Below are 22,196 nucleotides of genomic sequence, written 5' to 3'. Positions count from 1 at the left end.
AGGCTGCTTTGTTGGTTTTAGTTCATTTTGATTAATGCATCTAGAGGATGGACACCAAAATCAAATGGCCTTTTTGGAGCCAGGATCTGCTTCAAATGCCAGGTTCTGATTGGCAAACTGCTTTTACAGCTACCTAAATGGGTCTACGTAATTCAACCAAATGGCTAGTTATTAAGCAGCATCGCTAATAAAAGCTGAAGGCAATACAGACGTGCCTTATGTGGCAACCATATTCTGCATTTGTATAAGTAAAGCTTGCTGCTTTATATTTGATGAGTTCATTTATTTTCCTGCTGTGTCAGTGTCAAAAACTTCCTTTAGCGATGGCATAAAAATTGTTGTGTCATCAAAAGATGTTAAAAGCTTGAAGTGGAATTACTCTGCAAACGGCTGATTTGTTTATAACATTCAGGGGTCGTTCTAAGGTGTTCTCATCTCCAGGCAGTCCTGCCAGTCCTGTTACATGTTGCTGGTGTAAATGATGCCCCTGGGTGTCGGGGCCTTGACTCCAAGGGTCGTCTTTAAAGTCCACATTTGGAAGTTGAAGATTTGGCTGAGAGCTTTGACATCAAGGAGACTGAGGGTTGTGTCCTTGTTTGGAGTTTGTATACGGCTTCATTTCATTCTCAAATGCTTTTTACCCCATTAGCCATAAAAGGTCGATGGGGTATTGTCGTCGCCGCCCACTGCAGTGGAGTGGAAATCCAAGTTTGTGAAGTCGACGTAGGATTTTCAAATTCATACCACACGGACATCCACAAAAAATCTCATATAGGTTTGAATCTTAGTGACCTCGACCTCACGTAGAAGGTAGAAGGGCAAGTTTTCTCTAAATCTTGTGAATGCGATAACTCAATGAGGTGACCTAGGTTGTTCACATCCATACCACAGGTCAAACTACCAGGAGGCTAAAAGGTAGCAGTTGCAGTATTTTTACTCCTCCTTTCACTCACTGGCTGCTTTGCAAGCATCCATACGTGCCAAGTTGGTAGTAAGCTCCATCTCACTATTGCCGCAATCTAGTTTGGTATCACAGTCACACCAAAAAACACCCTGTGGGTGTCTGTCAGATGCCACTAGTTTTCAAACAGCAGCCATATTTGATGTATTTGGGACAAGGTGGGTGTATGCATTAACCACAGCATCACTTCAGGCAACCTGTTTGCAAATCTCATATGAGGCCATTAAAGTTGGGCCTAGAAAGACTGCAGAGCTGCTGCTGCTGCTTCTGCAAGCTGCTTTGCAACCCACTCAGCTCCTCCATTTCATACTATTCACGCCATTTCCAAAAAGCAATCCCATACACACTGAATGTGACACTTGTGCACTCCACACCTTCAGGCCTTCCACATTCATGTAGACGAGTGGAGAGGCCCTGAGCAAAGCCACTCTACTAAAAATATATCACTACAGATGGAATAACAATCAAGCGCCCCTCACAGAAATGTATTTTGTTTATTTGACAGAAATTTTCTAACCCATTAACACTGACAATCATACATTTATAGTTTGTTGATGTGTCTACATCATAATGATAGCACAGTGTGGTGTTTATTGGTCCACTTACGTTGTATATCTGCATCCACTCCAGTGTCTTCCGCCACTTTAAGGAATATCTGTAAAGAACAGAACATATTAGGCACATTATCTATATACTGCAGTTGTGGAGCATTAACTGAGCGACTGTGTGGCTATTTTTTTCTAATAAACAAATCAAAACTATGCTTAACAAATAAACCTCTACATATGTTGGAGTGCTCGCTCTAAGGTTTCTGTTCAGAATCACATCACAGATGTGCATCCACAGATCACAACCTTTACTTGAACACCTGCCGAGTGGAGTTTCTGAGCGAAGCGCCCTCCTTGACTTTATTTATGAATCCAGGTTACACAGCGAAATAAATAACTCTCCCTATTTGTGAGCATTTTTGGGTGTACGAGTTAGGCTACGTTTCATCATTTGACCTCTCAAAAGGCACGCTGCTGGGAGACTGAATGTTATTTGATGTGTTGAATTATTTTATTCAGGGGGTGCCAAATACAAGCTCTGACATCATAAAGCAGTATGAAAAGCTATATTATTTTTATGCGTTACTTTATTAACGTCAATACCTTGTCAGTTCCTGTTTTATTTTCACACGTAGCGAATAACTGCGTGTTTCAGAGCGTTTGGACTTCAAAAGAAAACATGGATGGATGAAATAACCATGGTGTGGCTGAATTATGGGAATTCAAAAGGAATTATTCACATCGCCCGCAGGCCGTGAGTGTTTAATGCATGTCGGCCTTACATGAAGAGCATTAGGGAAGAGTCACTCGGCTTTATAATCCAAGACGGGCCTGCGTGGCAAACATGCTGCTTGAGTCATTTGTTTATGGGTCAGTGCTTCTGGGGAACATTGATTTGCAATCTACAATATGACGCTTACATATTAGTTCAAAGAGAAAGTCTTTTATTATTTTTTTCTTATATCATGATGGTGAGTCATGGTTTTGAAAAAAAGTGTATGACGTGAAAACGAGGAAGGGAGCAGGACAATATGTGAGGAAAATCTAATGGCGATCAAACCGCGCTGGAGAATTTTAGAAAGCAGACCAGTGTTGGTCTGGTTAAAACCACATTGAGCACGTTCATCCAAAATTTATCAATCACTACGAATTTGTTTGCTCTAAAATTAGATATGGTTTTCATCATTAACGGTGTCTTAGTAGAAGAAAGAGAAATCACTAACAGGATCTGAAGGAAAGAGTGAATAATAGACCCACAGCTCAGGTTATTGGCTAAAATGTAAAAAGGTTGGTTTATTATAGTGTTTACTTGTTTTGGGTGAGATTTACAAAAAGTCTGCAAATCATTTTTTTCCATTATCACTGAGAAGAGAAAAACAAAAAAAGTTCTACTACGGTACTGTGCAGAAGTCTTGAGCCACCACTCTTTTCTTTATAATTTGCTTTCAAGGTTTAAAGTTCCTCTTTGAACACCGGCTGCTATTTCGCTCACTTTCCGTCCAGTCCTTGTACCTGAACATTTTCAGAGGAATGTTTGGTTTCTTGATGCTCTTGACACTGACCTATGAATCATTCAGGCATAACTCAATGGATGAGCCAGTGCTGTTTCTTTTTTCTGTCACAAAAACATCATTTGCAAAAATTTATTTCGTGCAATCTATGAGAAAATACTAACGATAACACAGTTTGATGGGGAAACCGTATGTCCTCAAAAACAGAGGACAAAAGAAGCCTTACAAAGTCCATCCATCCATAGGCTGGAGCCTATCCCAGCTATTTTAGGGCGAGAGGCAAGGTAAAGCCTGGACAGGTAGCCAGTCTGTCGCAGGGCTCCTAACAAAAACAAATTCTTAAAAAAAATGGCCTCTGACCCTTCAGTTGATCCATCTGAAGCCTCATCAGAAATGGTCTAAGTGGGAGAGTGGATGTTAAGAAGGGAAACGAGAAGAAAAGGCTCAAATATGCTAAATTACAATCAGTCTGACGGAGTGATGAATCAAAAATCTGTACATCGAGGTCAGGCGAGACAACAGTGAGTGACTACACCCGTCTGTAAAACTCTGTCGTGGTTTGGGGCTGAATTTCAGCAAGTACTTTTCTGAAGACATGACAATAAAAGCTTGAAATTCTAACAAGCTAGAAAGGTGTGACCACACAGTCTGAACTCTTAGTCAAACTGGTTTTGCTGTTTTTCAGTGCCTGTACCTTCCTAGCAAAATAAAGTCATCATATTTCCAAATTGCTATGAAATTAGTAAGGAGATTTTAAATAGAAAAATATGATGCAAAGTGAATTTATAAAAATGACACATATGCACAAGGCCGTCCCATGTTTAGATTACCTCCTCCAGGGTGGTGTCCGAGATGCCATAGCTGGTGAGGCCAAGGTCGGCCATGGCTCGGTCGAGCTCTCGGAAGAGCGTGCCAAAGGTCCCATCTTTAGCTCCTCCGTAGGGCAGGATGTAGGTGATCTCCTGACCGATGCTTTCCAGGAAGATTGCCTCAGGGACGTGTTTTTGCACGAGCTGACCCACTGCTGACAAATTTGCTGGATGGAAAGTCACAAAAATTATGCCAAAACAACTTCTAAAGACAGGGAAAGAGCTGAAGCTGAACCGGCGGCACTGAGGGCTGCGGAGACGTATAATATTTAAACAACAGCATCTTTCAAACTCAGCGTTCGCACAGAGAAACTTCACCAGTGAAATCCTTTAAAAACCGCCGTGCAACATATTGCAATCACAACACACCTGATGAGGTGACATTTAAAAGCACTGTAGCAGATCAGTGGACCTTATTCCCCCATCTCATCCATTCTGAACCCATCTCTATAGTGAGAATCTATGCAGACAGTGTTGCAGAATGCACCACATCCATTATTGATCCAAAGCCTCTCATATATAATTACTGCAGCTCAACAACCACTGGTCCTTTATGAAGAAGTAAATGGCTCTGGTTCACACCAGTCGAAAATATTTGAGAAATCGTAAGTATGTTTTGCTCTGCTTGCCTGTGTCTGTCAATAAAGAGAAATGAGCTGTCACTTGAGGAAATGTGATTTTATTTCATGGGATTTTCTGACTTATATCAGCAGTCTTAAATATAATCCTTTTAAAGGAAGCAGCAGGTTTGATTCTGATTTTATTTCCATGCATAATAACCTGGAGCCTGCTCTAGAGTTTGCTTCTGATCATGACTTGCATTGGGCACCTTTTGTTTACGCGATCAAGGCCCGAGAATGATCAAAACAAATCAAATAACCAGCAGAAGATTTGGTTGGGCACTAATCTGCTCTATTTCTGCAGTTTCTCAACATTTCTATATTTAACATAGTCAAAACTTGTGTCAAGCAAATGATAGAATATCATGTATAAAGCAGAACATTATAAGAAAAATAGCAGCTGGAGAAAACGAACTACACGTGGAGCACGTTCCACGACCCTACCTAAAAATCCCATTCTGTCCTCTTGTGTTCTTGTGCGTATGCCACACTTCTTCGGGGAAGACGAAAAAATGATAGAGAGGCAATTTGGTGAGTAGGTTGTGCCGTGAGCAATGATTGTGTTGCCAAATATCCGTGCCCTCACGCAGTGGAGCTGTTGTTTGATGAGACCAGATCATTGCCACCAAACGAGACGCCCGAGAAGTGTCAGGACGTTACAGTGGAACTACAGCGACAACCTGACGCCGCGGGGTTGACTGTTTCATGTCAAACGGGCAAATATAGATATAAAGTAACAAGAAAATACAAACAGAAAATAAAACAGTAAAAAAGTCACATCGCCAGGAAAAACTCCATATACCGCCCACTGTAAATCTGGGGTGTCAAACATAAGGTCCGGGGGCCAGAATTGGCCCAAAAAAGACTCTAAACGAGCTCACTGTACATCTTTAGATAATACGAAGGAGTTTATAGATTTTTAACGTTTAAATGTATTTTCATAAGTTTCACAGCTTTTCTTATTGATAAAGCCCGAACTGCCATTCATACTACACCTAAACTAATGATAAATAATAATAATATTAATGGATTAAATTATATAAATATTCCTGTTTTCCCGCCATCAGTTACACAACTATCTGGTTTCTTTTTTATGTTTGTAGTTTTTTTACAGTGAGTCCACAGGAAAAAATGACATTTTCTGTGAATTAATGAAAACGTTATATTTTACTATTACAGAACAGTCTGGGTAATAAACTAGCAGAGCAAATATAAATGTATAACTGAAATCGAGGCACACAAAGCCTGTGAAAGTCAAAATCCTGAATCCAGCATGCTCCTCGTCACTCTCGCAGCACAACGCATCACCTTCACCTCTTCTTCTGTTTGTCGTCTGGGCCTCAGACTCGGCCAGGTCAGATGAGATTGACACCAAAGCAGATTTTTCCTCTTCGCTTAAGTTTAAGCTCAGTAGATCCTCGTGTGCAAACAGAATGGGACTTTCAGGGAGTGAGGAGAATGGGCAAAAATCAAATCGAGTGCTTCTTTAAAACTGAGTTGTGAAACTTCTTAATCGCTGCTTGCAGATTAAAACTGAAAAGATCTTTAACACGCAGTAAGTGAAGTGAAGAGTGGATCTAAGAGCTAAACAGGCAAGTTGGCCCCGCTGCCACTGAATGCTCCGGCTTAACGCTTTACGAGAACAGGTGAGTAATGTGTCACTGGCTGTTGACAATCAGCACTGCTTTGGAGTTCAACTAACAAGACGCACAACTCACTACCGCTGCAAGAGATCAAGATCAGCGTTAAATCACCAGAAACCTCTCACACCATGCAAGACGTTTTAGTCAAAGTACACTTCAGCGTTTCAAAGATTTCTAATCTCTCTTATCCTAAAAATCCTACTATCGCCACATGAATTCATCACTTTATTTATGCCCTCTAGCAGCACATCTGAAAACCATCTTGAGGGGAGATACTTTAATGTTTTATCTGTTAGTTTGGTAATGACGAGTTGATTTTATTTTCTCCTGGTTCAGAAAGGATGAACTGGCATGCGCTCCAATAAACCGCACATTGAAAATTGTGTGTGTTTTTAAAAACTATATAAAGGAACTATATAAAAATGTTCATGCAACATCTGTTTTACAAGGTAATAATCATAATACATGACAGACAGTAAACGGAGATAGTTGGTACCTGATGGATCAGAGTTGCTCCAGCTTTGGCTGCCAAATCCTTCATCTGGGCTGCTGCTCAAAGGACAGTCTGTCTCCTGTTAATCAGAATTGGATTAGAAAGGCCTTATCAGGCCTTACCTCTTAGAATGATGAACAGTGCCTCGCTGACAACTCCTGTCTTGCATTAATCAAATAACGGGCATCCACAAGTTTCTATTTAATTGCTCTAAATAAAGCCGCATGCATGCGTCAACAGATAATGCTGTCAGCCTATAATGGAATATGAAGCCACCGTCGTTCAGCCAAAGACATGCGCACAAAAAAAGGTTAAACATTTTTTAAAAGGCTGCTTCTCTTTATGGAGTTCAATCACAAGGAAATGAGATCGGGGCAATTAAACTTTTTTTTTTTTTTAGCAGTTAAAGGTGTGTAATTGCAAACTCTCCCTATTAATTACCAAAATGACATCCAGGGGACAAGGAGGAGGGCTGAATCGCTACCTCGCCCACGAAGGTGTTTCCACGTTTGTTTCTTTCTCTTAAACAAATGACTTCGCTCACCTCGAAGACTCGGCAGACAAATGGTAATCGCTCTCGCCCTGCTGGCACCGGTGCATCTTGTTCATTTGCTCCAATTGATTAAAACTAAGCGTGCGAGGCACCATTGGCGAGCGAACGCGAGAAGCACCCCTCTCCCCCGCGACAATTAGTATCATCCAGCACGTAGGCGCATGCCAATTCTCATGCTGGGGCAGACTAAATACAGATCATTAGGGGGGGGAGGGTGGTAAAAGGAGAAAGCGAGCACTCTGGAAAGTCAGAGGCTGGTCAATAACAGATGAGAAAGAGGTTACTGCTGTGCCAAAGTGCTTGCTGCTGAAAATCCTTATTTTGCAGGATTTAACATTAAATTAAATAATAAGATTGTAAAGATCTAAAGTCCTCTAAGGCCTTAAAAAAGTGGCCTCACTCACTGTGTGAGCAGATTATCACAATTATCAATCAAAACACTGCTAAAGTAAGTTTCCTCTCAGTACGTTTGAAGACCTAAAGCGCGCTTACTTTCTTCCCCCCTTTGGCCTGACTGATGATGCCGTTACGCTGAGCTGTCATCTTTCCGCTCCCGTCTCTGACCAGAGTGAGGTAGTAGCCGCTGCCGAAGCATTTCTTCAGGAAGATGGAGGAGCCGCAGCAACGCATCTTGCCGTGGGAGATGATGGCAATGCGATCACCTAAGATGTCTGCCTCGTCCATGTGGTGCGTGGACAGAATGATGGTGCGGCCTGCAGGGGGAACAGAGAGAGGCTGGGACTAGGGGTGGGTTTTAATAATCGATTCATCGATTAAAATCGATTCTGGCTTGGATAACGTGATATCGATTCATTAAAATCTTGAATCGATTTTTTTATATAAATGTATTTTGCCCGAAATTCCAGAATCTCAGGTGAAACGTCACAAAATTTCAACAACCACCAAACATTTAAAACAGTAAATGAGAGCAGCTTCTGCACAAAGACGTAAACACAAAGCGCAGACCCGCGGATCAGAATCGGTGAGATGTCGCCTTTCTCACCCGACGGCACGGACACGGTCGGGGCTGAAAGCCGACAGCTCGCTGATTCTGATGTTTCGGCGGATCCGCGCTTTGTGTTTACGCCCTTTTTACGCTGATTCTAAAGCTGTTAGTTTTATCTCTCTCCAAACATTATTGACCGAACCAGCAGCAAAAGAAGATCCAAACTTTGCTTCACATAAACATCGTCAAGAATTCACTCTGACTTTTACTGTTTTGCTTCCACCACAATAAAATCACACTTCATGCACAGCTCTCTCTCTCTCTCTCAGTATACTTCAAGAACAGTTTCCTGTCTATCCCCGAAATCTGTTTTCTGCATTATTCACTTGCTTGTTACGCACAAGTCTACCGTTGTTTACAGCGCTGTCGGCCGCTGTTTTTCTTTTCCTTTTACTTACTTCCGAAAAGAAAACCTAATTTCTGCCGTTCAATAGGCTTCTGAACAAATTTAAACTTTTTAAAATGATGCAAAATGCAAAACGCTGTGTCTCTAATAAAACCGCTGTAACGTCAGAGGTAATGTTCATATTTTGATTAATGGTTTTGTTTCGTTTTTGATCTACTGCAGAATATTTTTATAAAATCCAGGCCAGGAAAACCACCTTCATGTTTTTCTGTGTTTTATCTTCAGCTACTGTGACACAAAGGCACCTGCTGTGGTGTGATTACACCTTTGATAAAGTCTTGCGAGTGTCAGCTTCCTTTTTATAGATACAAAAATATGTAAATGTACTGATCTGAATTATAATATTTCTGACTGTCTGAGGCAAAATTTCCCCGATTCAAATTGAATTGAATCGAATCGTGGATCGAATCGATTCAGGACCTCGTGAATCGGAATCAAATCGATTCTAGAAATCAGTGACGATACCCAGCCCTAGCTGGGACGGCGTCGCCTGAATGGGACGAGCAACGTCGTGCACGCTCGTGTGTGAAGATGATGTGCAGAAAACAAGTCAAAGCTTTCTTTTTAATTAAAGAAAAAGCTGTTTGAACCATTTCTTTTCAGTTTGGACCTTGTTTGTTTCAACAACTGTCATCATTAAGCGTAAGCAGCACAAGAAAGGATTCCACGGATCAAAACTGTTCAAATCAAGCCAACATCCCAATCTGCGTGGTAGTCACTTATCTCCGGATTGTTGATCCCACTGTGTTTTTTTCTTCTTCTCTTTTTTTACTCGTGCTTATCCGCATGGCAACAAAGCAAACTCCAGAAGAGTGCGTGGGCGTGAATCTGGGACAAAATTAAAATGATGATAAAGGCCACCCTAAGCCTACTTTCGAGCGTTTCTATGAGACCACATTTTATTCCAGCTCTCCCTTTTGTTCTGCGAGTCCTTTGATTCGAGAGGCGTCAAACTGAGCCCAATTGCACTGACAACTAAAGCATGCATTGCAAGATCATTCACAGGTGTTCTTATCCTTTCATATCATGCTGTATCAGATAACACATATTAATTATCACGTACCCCGGTAATCAGAAGAAAAGGGCTAGATCTATAATGAAGTCACAGCGTGGTCGTGTCTCTGCAGTCTGTATGAAAGCGGTATCACAGGGTAACTTTTGATCCTGCCATGTTTTAAAGCTGAAAAAAAAAAACATTTAACCTGACACGTGTAATATTGTTATGAAAGAAACCTGCTTAAAAGTGAGCTGCCAGAGTGGTGTGTCTTAATTTCTTTGAACTGCTGAGGCCAAAAGACTCAATAAATGATACTTAATAACAGATTTGTTCCCACGCTAGTGGAAAAGCGCCGTGGATGGCACCGTATCGACTGGTGGATCAATCAAAATTGTCTATCAGGATCAAATAATGGTATAACCATTGAACCCACTGATGTGACATTCAGTGCTGGAGAACGATTCCTACTGGTTGTTATAATCTCTCAACCTTTCCTGTAGTACTGATGGCTGGTTTACAGTTATCGAATGAATTCTGACAAAGCTTTGTAGGCGTGTAGAGCGGGGTCATGATTTATTGGTCAAAAAGTGCCAAAAAGCCTTATAATTTAGAAACTAAGATTCTTACAAGTGTGCTGTGCATTGTCAACATATATTAAATCTTCATACGATACTTTTTATAAGTCACATTTGACCTCTGACCTCTCCTTCAAGGTCAACAGAACAAATCTGAAGGTCTAAGTGATAATAATGCCATATAAAGATGCTTAAAATGACAAAAGGTTTTCCGAGTTGCAAGAACATGTTGGCACGGCAACCTTTTTGTCTATAGTTGACTAATTGTATAGGGACTTTATTATGACATCACAATAACAGGTTATAACCGTTTACATACATAATAATTTGAATACATCCACTTTGTTCCTAAGTAAATAACTTTTTATTGAAATCTATTATGAAATTAATTTTACTGAACAGTGAAGTGAATGCTACTATATGAGAAGTGCATAATGCATCATGGGATTGCAGCCCTAACTATGAGCTTTAATAAAAGGAACATTTTAAGCCCAATCCCAGAAATGTTAGAGGTGTATCTGCCTGGGAACTCCAGTGAACCTTCACTCTGAGAATGAAGTGCTCTATAAGCGCTCTATGGTACTATGAAGCCATTAAAATACAGTAACACCTGAACATTTAGGTTTTTGTGAGAGTGTTAGATGAGAGAAACAAAGAGAAGCCAGTTTGGAAGAAACATCTAGTACATAGCACGTCACCTCTTTGCTGAATTTCTGAGCGTTTCGTGGAAAAGGTCAGGCGCCTCTGCTGAGCAGGGCTGTTTTTACACTGAGCTTGTTAAATGTGCGCCTGTATCCTGCACAGGTCACACCATCCCAAAAAACAAGGACACATTCAGAGGTCATCTACCGCAGCCCAAGGTGGGCATTTTTGCTTGGCCAACTATTACCCCACCTTTTCATCCTCCACCCCCTCCGCCCACTCTTAGCACTGCCACCAGCTGAGCTGCTAAATCCATCCCTTCTCAGTTAAGTATTGCTGCTTTATCCTATGCCAAGCAAGTCTGGATCTCACTCTATATAAACTCCAGCAAAATGCCCGAGTTGAATCAAAGCCCGCAACCCAGTCAATTTAACATACGCAGGAAGAAAGCTACGCTTATGAAGGGGGAGGGCTGAGGAGATTTGAGGTTTACTTTGACTGCGCCAGCTCATTTTGTTTGGGATACTCAAACTTTCAGATGATTTTCCTGGGGATTTGTTGTGGTTTATAAGGGGAGAGGGGGAAAAACAAATCAAAAAGCACTGCATCATCTGTGAGTTGGGAGAAAAATAAATGTGTTTGGACTGCAGATGGCCCACATAGGTATTCTGATTTATAGTGTGTTGCGGTGCATTACAGCGCAAAGTGATATATCAAATGGAGTTGGGTGTGCTCAGGTAAATTGCTAGTACTCGCACTGCGCACAGCAAAGAGAGGCTGGAAAATCTGGGTTCTTTTATTTAGCTTCCTTCCCTCTAAATCACGTTGATAGAAATGGATTTCACAGTGGTGGGAAAGGCTGGACAGATATTATGTGCGTCGGCAGTAAGATGAATTACTGGACAAAACCGTATTAACGGCTGTTTGTGGCAATCAATTCAGATCAATAAATTTTGAAATTACCTTCACGCCGTTTACAGCCCGTCCGGGGGAGTTAGAATAACCAGATGACGCTATGTTCACTGTAACACGGCTTAAAAGTTACACCAGCTGAAAGACTCACGGTGCAGTGATTGTGAGGAGCTTGAACCTCAAGAACAACTAGCATGGCATAAAAACAACCAGTGATATGTTTTTATGCTATATGCACTGCACTACTGCCTTCAACCACGCATTATTGTGTGCTCCTGTCAAAAATGCACTGTATACAGTACTAAAATAAACACCACCGCACTCACAGTCAACAATAAAGGGGGGTGCTGCAAGCATAGTTGACATTTGTCAATAAACACATATACAATAGAAGAAAATTAGACTGCAGACTGACAGGTAAATTATTTTTACACGCTCCTAATAATTATTCATTATTTATTTTCACTTTAGCGGCGCGCCATTTTTCTCACATGCCTTGTCAAAATCTATACATCAGTCTCTCTCTCGTGTTACAGAAGTGTGAAAATATTCGCTCTCGGTCTTCTGAAACGCTGAATGCACATCGCTTCTCACAGTTCTTGCCGTCAGGGAAGGATTAAAGGTAACGCTGTGATGTACTGCTCGTGGCATTTTTGGCATTTCATTCTGATTAAACTCTCATTAATGACTTACTTGTATTGTCCATATTTACTACTTTTGCATTACTGCTCATATCACCTGGTAAAAAAAAATATGTAAAAATGTGAAATCCTTGGATATATTAGATACATATTATAAAATATATAGTAGCTGTTATTAGGTACAGCTTCCTAGTACCAGGCTGGAACTCTTTTTTGCCTTCAGACCTGCCTTAATTATTCATGGGGAACATTCAACAAGGTGCTGGAAACATTCCTCAGAGATTTTTGTCACAACACAGTTGCTGCACATCTATGATTCCAGCCCATCCAAAAGGTGCTCTTGGATCGAGATCTGGATATTGTGGAGGTCATTTGAGTAAAGAGAACTCATCATCATGTTCAAGAAACTAGTTTGAGATGATCTGAGCTTTGTGATAAAGGGACGGACTTACTCAATACTCAGGTACTGGCTGTGGTACTGAAACAATGCTATTAGGCACTAAGGGACCCAAAGTGTGCCATAAAACTATCCGGTCTTTAAGTGATGACGTGATGAATCCTGCTTCTGGGCCCAAACTACTCCACGTTTAATAATGCGTTTGTGTTTTTTACATGTTTTAATGCTTTGTATCTTGTTCTATTTAATCTCAACAAGCCCCTAAAAACAGTCAGTGATCACCGTCGGCCTCTCTCGGTTTTTATTACCACTAATCAATTCAAAGCTCAGATTTTAGAACCTTACCATGTAACTACAGCCCAGCTCATGCAGCAGTATATTATTGACTAACCTTGTACTATGGATGGATTTTCTCAGCTGTTCTTTTGACTGAAGTTTGGTCCGTTTACAGCATCCTGCTATGCGATTGCATTTGTCCAGAACCTTCGGAAACCCTCAAGTTAACTTTTATTGAGTGGAAAAAAGTTAGCGTTCATCCTCCAGCTTCACAGTTTATATTATGCTAACATAGCTGTGTTGCTAGCGATCACGTAGCACATTGTTATATACGAGCTAGCCAAACTTCAGTAACTCAACTAATGTCACTGCTGTTTACCTTCCTGTCTTTATTTATTTCGGCAATGATAGCAGAGCTGTACGTCTTAATTTGTTTCAGAAATATCCCTCAGTCAGAACATGGTATATTATATTTAGATGGAAACTAGCAAGCTAACTCCCTGCTAACGTTAGAATTTCATAAATTCTGTTTTCATGGATGCCTGGATGTTAAACTTAATTGTTACACCTGGTAGAGCAGCAACTCTGATCATTTCATTACAGATGAAAGATTTAGACAGTTTTTAACTCTCAGTGATGCCACAGTGATCGTGTGACTTAGCGACCTGCAGCGGAGTTTGGGCCCAGGCACGGCTAATGACGTCAGACTTAAAGACCAGATTGATATAAATCAAGATGGATCCATGCTTTCATGTTCTTTACACCAAGTTCCTACCATCTGAATTTTGCAAGAGAATTAGAGAATAATCTAATATAAAAAGTCAAATAGTCTATTGTTGAACCTGTGTAAACTGTAGCCTCAGTTTTGTGCTCTTAGCTGACAGAAGTGGCACCCCGTGTGGTCTTCTGCTGTAATAGCCCATCTGCTTCAAGGTTCAGAGATGCTCTTCTGCTTAGCTTGGCTGTAACAAGTGGTTATCTGTATAACTGTTGCCTTGCCTTCACCTTAAAGCAGTCTGGCCATTCTCCCCTGAACTTTGGCATCAACAAGGCATTTACACCTGGAGAACTTCCACTCGAGCCTATCCCGGCTGTCATGAGGCGAACACAAAATGTATAATATCCATTATATTAATATCATCCTCAAGGCCCATTTTACAGCATAATGACCGGGGTAATTTAATAGTAATCAACTTCCTGTAATGGATAATAATTAAAAATTCATAATTTGCTAATTTTTACTTTAAATCGTCACCTTCTGCAGTAATTTTCAAATGAAATATGACAGAACAGCCATTAAAACCCACCTGAAATGCATAAATCGACCAGCTTGTAATTTTAGCTTTTTGATGAATATCCAGTACTTGACTTAAACATGCACTGAGGGTTTAATTTGAGCTGCAGGAGCACGCACACCACATTCGTGTTCCTCTGCATCTTGACAGGTTTTAACAGTTTTCAGCTGCCACTAACCAAATAAGCCCCGAGTGAATTTAACACACACAAAAAAAACACCCCCTTGGAGCATCGTGGTCAACCTGTCTCTGTGTGTGTGTGTGTGTGAGGGGGGGGGGGACTGCACACTTAATTAGCTGTAAAGAAGCGCAGCATTAAGTCCAGCATCAGCCTAAAGCTTTTTCACACAAATAGACCGCCTGTAGCCTTTTTTGTTGCTTAATGACAAACCTTAGTAACACTGCGGTGCAAATAAGAGTGGAGAGACACAAAAACATGACTCACTCAACCGGCCCATATGCAGGGGGTTCTCATTATAACAGAGTTATCTCAGGCTCCCAATTGGAGTGAAGACTTGATTAGAGAGAGAGAGAGAAAAGCTAATGGCATAGAGAGGGCAGGATGTCGCTCAATGCACATTAAACATTTAGACATCTGTTGAGAGAATGTGTTACTATAACGTCCATGTCCTGCTTACAGCCACCAGCAACCACAAAGTATATTATGGACACAGAGTGACAAGCTGACTGGTTTGGCAGACAATTACGGACTCTGTTAAATAGCCATGTCAATTAAAGCTTCTTCTTGGATTTACTTGTCTTCGCTCGCGTTCCAATCTGTTTAAGTACGATTCACAATTTCTCCCCGTCCATGATTGAGTGTCACCCACAGCGAGGCTAAAGAAGAATTACATCGCAGGGAACCGGCCGCTTCATTACCTTAACAGCTCTCGCGCTGGACGTGTTTCAGCCTCGTCAGTTTAAAGTTTACTTTGAGCTGGGCTCAGTTTTGGAAACTTTCTCGGTTTGAGACAAATCAAACATGTGCTTTGCGCATTCTGGTCAATTCTACAAACATAAGGGGGCTTCAAAGCTTTTAGTGGAGCCTCGGTTTTTACCTCTGATCTCATACCTTGTTTGTACTTTAACAGCAGTTCCCAGATACCCCTGCGGGCATAGGGGTCCACTCCTGCTGTAGGTTCATCTAAGATGATGATTTTCGAGCCACCCACGAACGCGATGGCCACGGACAGCTTTCTCTGCATGCCACCTGTAAGACAGCACAGCTTAAAAACACATCACGGCCTGAAGGAATGCACAAGCTAGTGTAAGAGCCGTTCAGCTTGTAACGCGTTGCAAATCCTGCCCGAACATCTGTCACAATAAGGTTTCACATGCAAAATGGGCACAATATTGAAGAATGATTACGGAATATACCAAAATCTATCTTTCCATCTTTTAAAGTAATGCCATAAAATGATTGATGGCAGAGAAGTAGATACACCGTCCTAGCATTATTGCAGTCTGTACTCGCTTAGCTCTTCAAAATGCATCCACTGTAGTGCTAATGTAGTGGAAATGTCAGGATAGATCAACCTTGAAAGTCATATTTCAGTGATTTTGCTCACAAGCAATCCATGACTGGGGACAATTTATCAAGTAGGACTTGCTCATGACCCCCAGACAATGAATTACAACCTGTGACACACAGGTACAGTGAATGTGTGGTATAGGAGCAATATATCCTGAATAGACAGGATAAGCTACGCGTAATATTCCTTCCCAGGGGAAACTAATGCACGGAGGACACGTCAACGGCTAAATTGACATGTGCGCACAATAGGATACAGCAACATACATTAACATACAGACTCACCCGACAGGTTCTTGGCAAGTTCTTTCCGTTTGTGTGGCAAACCGACGTCCTTAATCATCTGATCCATCTCAGTTTTAACCTCTTGGCGACTGCGTCCTTTGAGCCGGGCGTAGAAGTAAATGTGCTCTTCCACTGTCAGCCTGGAAAGGTGGACATGACATCACAACGCCTGCTAAACTGACGCCTGGCGATATGGAGTATTAATGTATTTTTCGAGACATTTTCCTAATTAAACGTCCGTGAACTAAAACAAAGTCTTACGTAATAAAGTCTTACATGCATCAATGTTTCGTGGCTGCTTCACAGGTGAGGCTGTGATAGGTCGTAATGCCTTCCTCTGTGTTTGCATGAATATTTTAACCCTACTTAATATAGATGCTTTCACTCTCTGGAATTAATATTAATGAAAGTAATTTGCAGGTGCTCAGCCATAATTATGATGTAAGGCTTGCGTCTAGTTTCACGTAATCAGTTTGTGGAGTGAGAGAGAAGAAAAGGATGATTCAAAAGTTAAACAGAAAAATAGAATAATGGTCGGGAATGATGTCATTAGGAGACTTCTGGCTGGGCCAAGGAAGGGAAGGTCATTTTAAATTTTAAAAGGAAAAGGAAAGGGAAGTGTTGATGGGGAACATAAGGCAAACTCTTGTTATGTGATCGGTCTGCGGTGTAATACATTTTTAATTTTCATACAGTTGAAACACGATTAAACCAACGGCCAGCACAGGACGTGAATGCACAGCTCTCTGCTAAAGTCACTCACTCATTGAATAAGACATTATGCTGCGGACACATTCCCAAGTACGTCCGGATACTGTCCATGTCAGTGCGAATGTCGTAGCCATTGATGAGAGCCGTTCCCGATGTAGGTGGAAACAGTCCAGTCAGAATAGACCTACAGAGAAAAAAGAACAAAAGTGATCCATTTTGGTTGCTGTTAACATTATCTTTGCTTAATAAACAGAGTTATTGAGCTTCCAGTGCACGAAAATTAAAGCTCTCTGCGGGAAACACAGACTAAAGATACGTTTAACTAACATGATGTTGCCCATTGGTCTGTAGCCTCAAAAATACCTAATGCTCGCAAACATGGTTGCCAAGGTGTATCCATAGACTGCCCCATCAAAGTTGAGCACATAATGACTGGAGAGGCTGTCAGTTTGAAGTATTTTACTATAATACTCAAAATATGTCTGTCAGGGGTGTGTCCAGAAGGGGGGCATTGGGTGGCACCAACCCCTATGAAATATGATTGGCCCCCTGGTCTAGAGTTCTGTTAATCTTGAAATCCCCAACACCCTCTACTGAGAGCTTAGCAGCAATGCAGCTGATTGCATTTACTCAGGCATGTTTAATGAGGTCTCAAGTACTTGTACTTTAAGCTTTTCTATGTTAGGCAGCTTTCTGCTTTTACCCCTCTATATTTTTAATTCAATTATAGAACTTCATACCATTTACTAATTTTTGAAAGCTTTAGTTACTTATTATAATGCAGATTTATTGCATCATTATAGCTGAAGCTACCAAGCAGTAATTATAGAATAAAATCATGAACAGCTGATTTCATTAAAGTGACACACCCATCAATGGATCAATAATTCTGATCCAATAACATCATGTATATGATTCTAAAACGCTTAATTCCACATGATGGGTGCATTTACATTAGTCATTTTAAATATAGTTAGCATATACGCTACATAAGTAGCATTATAACTTTTACTTCAGTAAAAAGTCTAAATACTTTTTGCCACTTTGTAAAACAGTTTTAAAAAAATCAGCAATAGGACAGAGGGCTCCACACGAGGATGGAAACTGTGTTTTCTACACAACTTTTCTAATCTAATTTTACTTCTTATGAATCTTCTGAATACCTGTGTTTCATTTTATTAATATGACAATAACATCTAGTATTTATACAGGAAACCTGAATGTTATGAAACATATGATATATTATCATGCCATTGCATTGCCTTGCAACTACCCTATACTGGACAAAAATGCCTTTCATACAGTAGAGCTGCACGTGGGACTGGTAAACTAACATAAACATAAAGGCCTACACACCACAAACATGGTTGAGAGGTCCAGTTTCAGGTGATTTGGATTTGATTAGTTTGGCACCCATTCAGTGTTGAGCATTGGTAATGCTAACTATAAGCAATATAATCATTTAAGCATCTGAGTCACCACTTGTCCAGTTGTCACAAAGTGGAACAAACTACTCTATAAGTCATGCTGTAGACATGTTTACATCTGCTCTAACATTTGGGCCATTTTAACATTTGAGTTACCGGCACATTCCCATGCTACAGAACTGTTTGGTCTGTTCATGGCGTCGCTGGACTGATTTACTTAATCACACTGGGAAAAACCAAAAAAATAAATAACTAAATGATAAATATGAAACTGATTGTGTAAATATATCCCCATGTGTGGGTCTCTGCAGTGCTCACATCCTGCTGTACCACTGTACAGTAAATGCCATTGTAGTCATCTAATTGCAGATATAAATTAGATGTTACTCTCATTAAATAGATTATAAAGCTTTCATGGTGTTATTGGTGGTTCAGTACTAAAAATTGGTCATCTTAGCTCCAGGGTAGACAACATGATGACATTATTTCATTACAATGTAGCTTGCCATCACCAGTGTGTGAATGGGTGGATGACTGGTTGTGTAAAGCGCTTTGGGGTCCTTAGGGACTAGTAAGAGCGCTATACAAATACAGGCCATTTACCATATAGAGGCACGTGTGCAAAATTAGGCTGCTCTAGTCCTGATAGGGTAGGAGGAGTTCATGAGCAAACAGACATGTGTTATAAATATATAGCATTCTACTCAATAGGTCCTATTTATTAAGGATGTTCTAATTTTATTTCCCTAAAGTATAATCAAATAAAGTATATCAAAAACTGTTGAAAAAAAATACTGCGTCAGACTATTTAACACTAAGAAAAATGCAGAAATATTAAATTAAAAGTTAAAACTATGAACAGCTTGGAAATGTTTTTGTGTTTTATTAACTGTACTGTAATACTGCATGTCACTGATGGCTACTGTGCTCTGCAAAAGCCTCAGCAAGCTCTTATGTGTGCGACAGAGTCCTTCCACTGTCCTTTCTCTTATTGTGATCTGTTATGTTTCGTTCCAGTCGCTCTGCACGGATGTCTTCCCTCTAGCCCCTTAGTCTTGCATCACTTGCTCTCTCTGTCGCTCATACTTTCTGGCCGAGTGGCTTTCATTTATTTCCTGTCGTCCCAAACCCCTTCCAACCTTTTTTTTTCTATTTTTTAAACAGCAATTAGATCGCTCCCACTATCAACACAACAGCTGAGTCTCTGTGACAAACGCCCTCACAGAGGAGGCCACTCTTCGAAAGCAGAGACCACTTAAATGATGTGGCTGGAGTACAGTCGGCATTGTGTACACTATAGATCAGCTGAAGCTCGTGAAGTGAAATGAACACTGAGCCAAACAGTGAAACATGTCAGAGTTACATCATTCAGCTCACATTGTGGTTGTTTTTCCAGCTCCATTGTGGCCAAGAAACGATGTGATCTGGTTCTCGTAGAAGTCCACGCTCAGTCCGTCCACGGCGAGCTTCTTTCCAGTCTTGTAGATTTTGACAAGATTCTGGATTGACACGCCTGCTGTCATATTAGGTGGCGGTTTCTCCATATGCTCTTCAGACAGAAATGCAAACCAGTATAAACACACACACACACTTATGAAACACAAAAGCAAAAAAGCAGGCGAAATGGAATCTCTAATATTAATAAATGTGTTTAAAAGGCACATTAAATCAGCAGCATTAACAGATCATAAATGCTGAAATAAAACATTTAACTGATCATTAAGGTGATTTCATTTGCAAACACAAAATATAAACTCAATGTTATGTGTCAAATAAACTTACAATCCATATAGTAAAACAGGAAGATGAAACCACAATGTTCAGAACACAACAACCAAACCAAAGTAGCCTCCATGCTAACTGGAAATTGTGTTTTGTTAGTTTTTTAGCAAATTGCTAACTTAAGACTAACATAGTGAAACTCTGTTGTTGCCGTACATGACAAGTAAGCCACTAATGTTTGAGTCTCTAAACCAACTAACCAGCACATGAACAAACTTGTGAGAATGTCACAAACGCTGCACATAAAAACTTGACATGTCACATACATCACACCGCAAAGGTGAGATATGAAGGTCGGGTTTACCGTTGTGTACGTTGGAGTCTGTCAGCAAACTGGGCTTATCATCAATCACGGGTGCCGTTCCACGCCAATAAGATGCAGTAAAAGGGAAGTACCATGGCTTAGGGATTCCATATTGACCTGGGATCAGTTTCCGAGATCATTATTCACATTTTAATATTGGCCTGGCTTAAGGGAATATGGTACTTTACAATGTAGGTTTCCTCCTGACAGCCTGGCACAAATCCTGAGCTCTTTAAACTACAGTCTCTGAGGAAAGCATAAAGTCTATGCCCCTGGATATTTGAGCGCATTATTGTATTTTTACACAACAACGACAACAACACGAACCAAAAAAATGTTTAAAAAAAAAAGCATCAACAAAATCATTCAACAAAAACAAAAATATACCTGGAAAGACATTTTCAATGTACCAAGTGAGCACCCAGTATAAAACAGCATCAATAAGCATCATGATGATAGATGTGATGAAGGTGTAGCGTCCCCCATCTTCTGGACTCTTGGCGATGTTGTGCCACTGAATACCGACGCCTTGCTCCTCAAATTTAGAAAAGTTCTCGCAGCCGTATCCAAATGCCACACATGACAATAAACTCTGGGAATGAAGGATATGCCATTGAAATCATTAATAGTTTGCTTATTTTGTTTTCTCAAGAGATTACAGAAAGTTCAAACTAACTAAAAATAACTAAATGGTGTGTAGAGAAGAGCAAGCTAGCTGCTAGTTATTAGCGTTGTGTAAAGACTTAAACGAGGGCAGCTAGCCTCTCATCGTCTTAACTCTCAGCCCAACACAAATACTGACATTACATACAAAATGCTTAGACACCACACGTTCAGAAAATAGATTTAAAAAAGAGGCAGTGATACATCTTCGGCATGATTCCATGATTTTTAAAGTGTCAGTACTCATTCTTAGGATACAGTATCCTCACAGCACTCGAGCCCTGTCGGGGGGGAAAACCAGAGGAAGGGTTACATGTACAACTTATTAAACTTGAAAAAAAGGGAAAATGCTAATCTTTGTTTGCATATCTCAGGACTAACTTTAGACAGGATGGACACTAAAACGAGTCTGTGACAAACAAAGATATGTTGGATCTTTCCCACAGTAGGAAACTGCAAATGATGCTTTGCCCGGACGACATCATCTGCCATGGCCTCTCACTCTGCATTGCCATGTTGCCTGCCAGCTGTTTGATCACGCCTCATTTGCTCGCAGCATTTATACTCCGGCAGAAGTGTTTGCTGAGGCTTTAGAGGCGAATCATCATGGAGACGATAAACCTGATGTTACACTACCAGGCAGACAATCTGAAAAGCTCTGCGCTGATGCCAAACCGCTAGTCTGGCTGCGACCACTGCTGGGCAACTTTCTGTGATGTCCTCTAGTCACCATCCGCCCATCAGTCAGTAGATGAGCGCTGACAGGAGGGCTAGTCGGCACCTATCCTTGACCTCTCTATGAATGGCTGACGAAATGACAGGAGCCACTCCTTTGGCTTTGGGGAAAGGGCACGAGTTGGGAGGCAGACAAAAGAAGCCCGTTCTATTGAACACGTGTCAAACGGCAGATTCAGCCATCATTCAGTCGGCTGCAGACAAAAAAAAACCCACTGTTGCAAGGTCACTCTTTCGAAGTCTTTTCGTAAGCCACCCTCCACAAGTACAGCAGACACAGATACACTTCCTTTAAAAACTGCACGAGCACAATTCATGAAAATGGCTGCGCACAAAGTTTGTCCACCTGTAAAGTGATGGACAGCGAATGAATTGGAGATCAGCAGGATACTCTGATAGCTGCTTAAGGCGCA

The 22,196-nt window shown here is 40.8% G+C and overlaps 1 protein-coding gene across 1 annotated transcript in view; it reads right to left on the bottom strand.

Annotated features, from left to right (window-relative positions):
• LOC308402380 (phospholipid-transporting ATPase ABCA1) overlaps positions 1-22,196 on the bottom strand; it is a 202,689-nt gene that overhangs the window by 107,265 nt on the left and 73,228 nt on the right. The window contains exons 17-26 of the mRNA XM_080891181.1: positions 20,773-20,977; positions 20,386-20,502; positions 19,677-19,848; positions 16,925-17,056; positions 16,162-16,301; positions 15,418-15,555; positions 7,691-7,911; positions 6,649-6,724; positions 3,851-4,056; positions 1,568-1,616 (exon numbers count right to left, since the gene is read on the bottom strand). Of these exons, the coding sequence (XP_080747307.1) occupies positions 1,568-1,616; positions 3,851-4,056; positions 6,649-6,724; positions 7,691-7,911; positions 15,418-15,555; positions 16,162-16,301; positions 16,925-17,056; positions 19,677-19,848; positions 20,386-20,502; positions 20,773-20,977 (1,456 nt within the window). The remainder of the gene's footprint in view (positions 1-1,567; positions 1,617-3,850; positions 4,057-6,648; positions 6,725-7,690; positions 7,912-15,417; positions 15,556-16,161; positions 16,302-16,924; positions 17,057-19,676; positions 19,849-20,385; positions 20,503-20,772; positions 20,978-22,196) is intronic.

Source organism: Rhamphochromis sp. 'chilingali' (assembly GCF_963969265.1).
Source record: "Rhamphochromis sp. 'chilingali' genome assembly, chromosome: 1".
Classification (NCBI taxonomy): Eukaryota; Metazoa; Chordata; class Actinopteri; order Cichliformes; family Cichlidae; genus Rhamphochromis; species Rhamphochromis sp. 'chilingali'.
The sequence above is the reverse complement of the archived record's forward strand: the minus strand, read 5'-3'. Positions and strand labels throughout refer to the sequence as shown.